The following is a 6000-nucleotide window of genomic DNA, read 5'->3' as shown; positions in this document are numbered from 1 at the left end:
TTACCCCACAGGTGCTGGACCACAGTTGTCTGACTGTTGGGGAACTTTCTCAACCATCCACCCGCCCCCCCCACTCCCTGCCAAGCCAAATACTAAATGTCAGCATTGAAGAATTAAAATAATAGCAACCAGCTTGATTTTCTGTCTGTATGGAATTCATGAATGAAGATTTTGTAAGGAAGCTGCTGACTGTAAACGGCTGGCTCAACTTATTTCTTCCAATCTATGTTTTGACATCATCTCCATTAACACTTTTGATGAACAGCATTATACATCCAAGATGATTCAGGTCATTTTAACAAAATCTTCTTGAAGCTGTTCCAAGAGGGATCGATACTAGATCTAAAACACCAGTTTCCTGTAAAGCACAGACATCTCTCCTTACCTGAAAAACAACAAAATGTTACCTTGTGTTCTTGAATGACACTAAAGACAAAGGTGGGTTTTAAAGATTTTCACCGGAGTGTAAATCCGTGGGTGGCTGTGTTTACAAGTCCAATCACCACATTTTAGGATGTCAAGGAATGATTTAAAAAGTCTTAGTAATGATTTTGCAACAGATGATGGTTCAGAATGAATTAAAATGACCACAAAATAGTTTTATTTTCTTCTGAGTTTATTTTGAATTTTCATTTTTGGATAACTAAGCAGCTCTTTAGAGAGAATGCACAGAAGAGTCATTCTGGCACTTTTGGATAGTACATAAGATTTTTTTTTTTAATAGTCACATTCAGTCCCCTTGCTCAGTCCATACTCTCATGTTTGCCGAGCAAGATCAGCCCATAGGATTCCAGAGTTAATATGCAACCAACCGTATATACAAACAGCCAATAAAACCATAACGGTGGCTTATGGCCAAAGGGATGGGGTAGGGAAGGGCATCTCTAAAGTGTCCTCTAGTCTATCTTAGCTAAACAGAACCCACATTACACAGGGTAACTAGAGAGTACACTGAGCTGAAATGAGAATGCTGAGCACAAATGGCACTTGGCAGCATGCAGTTTAAAGAAAAGGGATATCATTTAATAATTTTATATAAAATCCAGGCAGTTCAATTAAAGGGATTAAGAAAAACCAAAAAACTGAGGGACTGTCTGTTGTCACTGTAAAAAAGGCACTTGGAGTTAATGGGACCAGAACTGAAAGACTCTCAGCTGATAGAAGTTTCAGTACGATTTCATTAAAAGGCTTGGATGTTAAAAGATGACACTCAGGAGTTCCTGAAGGGAGACACCAAAACAAACCACTGAGAAGTAGAACAGATTAAAATGAGGGAATGCAATTTTTACAACCAAACTGTATTGAAAAAAAAATAGAGAGAGAAGAAGCAAACCCCCAAACGAGCCCTAACCAAAGCAAAATCTAAGCAAAATAAGAAACAAAGCAGCAATGCATAGCTTTCCTTGGAGATAATGCCTACCTTGGGACACAGAGTGCCACCCTCATTTCTCAAGAATAGCTTCACAGTAGCATTATCATGAGAAAATGGATTCAAGCAATGCAAAAAGAGTTTCATCTGTTCCCAGAATCCGAGGGAAAACTGAGGTGATCCTTGGAGTGTAGCAACATCACGGGCGGTTTTGCAGCATCCCTGGTGGGTGGACAGGTCAAGTCTGTGGAACGACGTTCAGACACTTCTCCCAGCCACCTCCCTGGAGGTGCAGCATCTACCAGAGTCATCCTTTATTCCGAGAAATAACTTTAACTCCCTTCTACCATTGACAGGGCAATGCCCACGCAGCGGACGTCCACTCCTGCGGTAGCCCTTCTTCGGCTCCTCCACAAACAGGTACGCGCTTCAGTAAGAAAGGATATTTGGCAAGGTTATATCCCATGGTTGGGTGGCTCTGTGACAGCTCACTTAATGTTAAATGCCATCAGGGGTCTCTCCTCCCGTTTCTGCCAGGGGCTCTTCTTGTCTTCTCCTTGGTCGTCGTCATCATCGTCATCGTCTTCGTCGTCATGAGCAGATCTTCTCTGGTGGGGACTGGCTAATGGCTCCGGGGGGACATCTGCAGTTCGTTTGGTTGTCTCTTCCTGCAGGCTGGGCAGCTGTCCACCACTTCTTCGACTCGAGCCTTCCAACAAACATCGCAGCGCACTGTCCTCGGGGGTGCAGACTGTGGTCCCACACTCGCTGCTGCTTGGGTCCATGTCATCCAAGTACACCAGCTGCGTGTAGGCGGCGCTGTCCGGGGCCCTGGGTTCTTTCTGCTGGTGCTCCTGGACAGGTGGGTGGCTCTGCTGGAGAGACAAAGGGTCTCCCCTTCCCTTGCGGGCAGATTTTGGTTCATTCATATCCACACCAGAGTCCAAACTGGCGTCATTACTTCCGTTCCTTCCAGCTCTTTGGAGATCAATATATGAATGTCTGACATGAGCATTGGACCTTCCATCCAGGGAGACAAACCACGCTCGGGGGTGCGGAAGTGGCTTCCCACCTCCAAGTTCCATCAGAGCCTTTTCTGTCAGGAGCTGCACCTCGCTGTTCATTTGAGCCAGAGCCGCATCATTCAAGGATGCAGGGATGGACAGAGACTCTGACATGGATGCGTTCTGAGGGCTCCATTCCCGCGTGCCTGCCTCCTGCAGATGCTGCTGAGAGATGGCCTGGGAAGACAAGGGCTGGCCCTGCATCTGAGAGGACGGGTGTGGGAAGATCCCTGCGTGGGGGTTGGAGAGCTCAGCCTGAAGTCTTCCAATTTCCAGCTGCTGGTCCGCTGGGACAACCAGAGGCTGACTGACATAGGAATGGTCCCCTGGGAGTTTCATATAATGGGCAGGGATGACCAAGGCAGGTAACACTTTTCTGTAAACGCTGTCATTGACCTGGTCCACAGAACTACAGCAGATCAACTGGCCCGGCCGTGGGAAAGACGTCGGTCTCTCCAGGTGATCTACGGATCGTGACATCATACATTCAGTAGGTCTGCGGTCCAGCAGTTGCTCTTTTTCAGGAGATGAAGGTGCAGGGTACATATGTTCCTGAATGGTGAGTTTGCTTCCTGCAGATGCTGGGCCTTCTCGGTCCTGCTTTTCAAATAAAGGCTGGGATAGTGTAGTGTTATAACTGCCCCTGTAGTCATTGTGGCCGGGGGACTCGTAGCCTTCTCTTTCCATAGATTTTCTTGCCTTTAAGGGAAAAATTTCCACTGATTTATGGTAGTCTTTGCCCAGTGTCCCACTCGGAGTCAAGTTATCAAAGGAGGTTTGGCTTTTATCTTCTTCCTTGTGGGAGAGCAGTTCTTCCCGGGAGCTAAATTCTTGTGAGGTACTGTAAGAGAGCTTCAGCATGGGTGTGTGCAGGTCCCCCTCTCCGCTGGGGGACATCATTTCTAAGTGGACCCCACTCATCAGCTCCTTGGTCCCTGGGGCCTCTGGGCGGCTATGACTGGCAACAGACAGAGGGCCGGGGAATTCCGACGCCCGACGAGAGAACAGCAAGTTGATGTGCGACATGGAAGTGGACTGATCTCTTTTGGAACTCTCGAGGGCTGCCGGAAGCTGCAGTTTTCTGTGGTGCTGACGGGGTTTCAAGCACTTCCTCCTGTGACCAAAGACACGACCCACAACTAGAGATTAGAGATTCTCATGATGGAACAGTTTCAAGTTTCAGGCAAAATCCTAATTCTCAATTTCCACAAGGAGAAACAAAACAACTCATCAGGGGCCAGAAGCCTCTCACCACAAACCCTCACTCACCCAATGCTGACCCAGAGCAGCAGCATCTGGAGAGTGATCCTCAGGTTTTTGTAAGAACAGCCAACTAATTCATTTGTAAGGGGTCACCCAAGAGCCAACGATAAACATTCTTGCTCAGTGAACAGACGTGGCATCAAAATAAGAATAATTCTGCTTTGATCTTGAGAGTATCATCTCTCCATCAGTATTTGGGAGTACTCCGAGGGAATCAGATGACAATTGTCAAACGTTTTTATACAACTCCCCTTGGCCTTACACATCATGTAGTTTCATTTGTAATTTAGATCATGCATTTGAGTTTGTAGATACTGTTTCACAACAAGAAAAAGGATCTCAATTTAGGAAAAAAAATACATAAAAAGCAACTTCATACCAATGCTTCCAAATATCAATTGCACAAGAACTTTGACATTAAAAAAGATATTGCCAAAATGGTAACACTTTACCTGCAATAATATAAAAGGAGACACAGCAAAACCAAAAGTATGAAAGCCATTCCTCCTAAAATGGCCAAAAGAAACACGGTGTGATACGTGGTAATGTCCTGTGTTACAACGGGACCTAGAAGGTCAGAAAATGGCATTTTAGATATTTTGATACCTTTAAATAAAAAGAGGGATAATTAGTTGAGAACATAATGTCTTTTTTCTTACTCTTCCTGCAATGGGCACAGAGCAAAGGCCAGACAAAAATACCCTTGATCGATGGGTTTGTGGAACCACCACCATTTCATTCCATAATTAACATTATTATGGAAGCTTCCGGGGCCAGCAGCACTTTCAAAACTCAAATAGGAACGTGGCTGTGTCAAGAGACCCTTCTTATCTGAGAAGTGAGCCTCACCTGGCAGCATGTTCATCATTCTAAATACATGATCTTTTTTTTAAAAAATATTTTTTAGTTGTCCAATGGACCTTTATTTTATTTATTTATATTCAGGGCCGAGAATTAAAGCTAGTGCCTCACACATGGTAGGCAAGCACTCTAACACTGAGCCACGACCCCAGACCCATGGTCTTTTAATAAAAGCAAATGGATGAAAGAGAACATAATAAGGGGTTTCTCACCTTTAAGAGAGGATCTGAATATCTGGAGATTTTATTTGACAGGAAAAATAAAATCACAAGATCTTATTCTCAATATGTTTGGGCAGCCAATTATTACTACATAGAGTGCCCTTTCTCTAAATGCATGACATAAATTTACATTGTCTAAATATATGACATAAATTTACTACGACTTTAAAAAGCAATAACTTATTACAGGGTGTTAAGTGTAATGAAAATTCTTTCCATGTAAAACAATAAAACATTCTTCTACATTTTTTAAAAGACTAACCGCACACTGCCACAGACCTCTTTTCTTTTTTTTAGTGGTACTGGGGACTGAACCCCAGGGCCTTGCTCATGCCAGGCAAGCATTTTACCACTGAGCTACATTCCCAGCTCTCTTAATTGTATTTTGCAACAGGGTCTCATTAAGTTGCCCGGAATGGAGTTGAACTTGTGATCAGCCTGCTTCATCCTCCCAACTAGCTAGAATTACAGGTGTATTGCACCAAGCCCAGATAGCCACAGACCTCTTTAGAATTTACAGATAAGGTTACTAGAGATAAAAATATTTCCTTCTAAAATACATATTGTAAAGAATACCAAGAAATAGGAGTTTAATTCATATCTTTTAAGTCTAAAAATAGTGCAAATCTGTCTTGATATTACTGACACAATGAATCAACAACAAAATCCTCTGAAAATTACAATATCTGGGCTTTGAGCATTTATTGATGGTCAATATCCTGGCAGTGGGCCAATGCAGGGAAAGGAAAAAACTGTGGGTTTCACATTATTCCAGAGTAGCCTGGTTATGATTACTAAATCCCACAAACACCCATTTGCTTAAAAAAATTTTTTTTTGATAGGTGAAGATTTCTTCAAAAATCATTTTAAGGAGCCAAATCTCTTTAGAGTCACATCAAGTGAAAGAGGTTTATCAATTTTTTGAAAATACTGGCATTTCTGAGTCCAAAAGAGAACACCTTCTCTCCCAAATACAATTCACTTCAATGGTGTGGTATGTTAGGGATGAAGGTTCAGCAAGCTGGAAAAAAAACTCCCCACTGCTTCACTTCACTTGTTCCATATACAACTTCTTATACAAAGGCAGCCTCCCCAGATGGGGAGCCTTGTGAGAAAGCCACCAAGAAAACTTGGCTACCTGGGTTTGATCCCCAGCACCACAAAAACGAGACAAACAAAACAACCGTAGGGTACATATAGAAATCATTTCAAGAAAACTGAA

General features: G+C 43.4%; 1 protein-coding gene across 2 annotated transcripts in view; it reads right to left on the bottom strand.

Annotated features, from left to right (window-relative positions):
- Nucleotides 1-595: 595 nt before the first annotated feature.
- Nucleotides 596-6000, bottom strand: part of Fam171a1 (family with sequence similarity 171 member A1) — a 50991-nt gene continuing 45586 nt past the window's right edge. For both annotated transcript variants that reach the window (XM_015483416.2, XM_048809064.1), the window contains 2 exons: nucleotides 4149-4263; nucleotides 596-3547 (listed from right to left, as the gene is read on the bottom strand). In XM_015483416.2, coding sequence (XP_015338902.1) covers nucleotides 1858-3547; nucleotides 4149-4263 — 1805 coding nt within the window. In that variant the 3' untranslated portion in view covers nucleotides 596-1857. The remainder of the gene's footprint in view (nucleotides 3548-4148; nucleotides 4264-6000) is intronic.

This window comes from Marmota marmota, unplaced genomic scaffold (assembly GCF_001458135.2).
Source record: "Marmota marmota marmota unplaced genomic scaffold, marMar, whole genome shotgun sequence".
Classification (NCBI taxonomy): Eukaryota; Metazoa; Chordata; class Mammalia; order Rodentia; family Sciuridae; genus Marmota; species Marmota marmota.
This window is presented reverse-complemented; position numbering and strand designations above follow the sequence as displayed.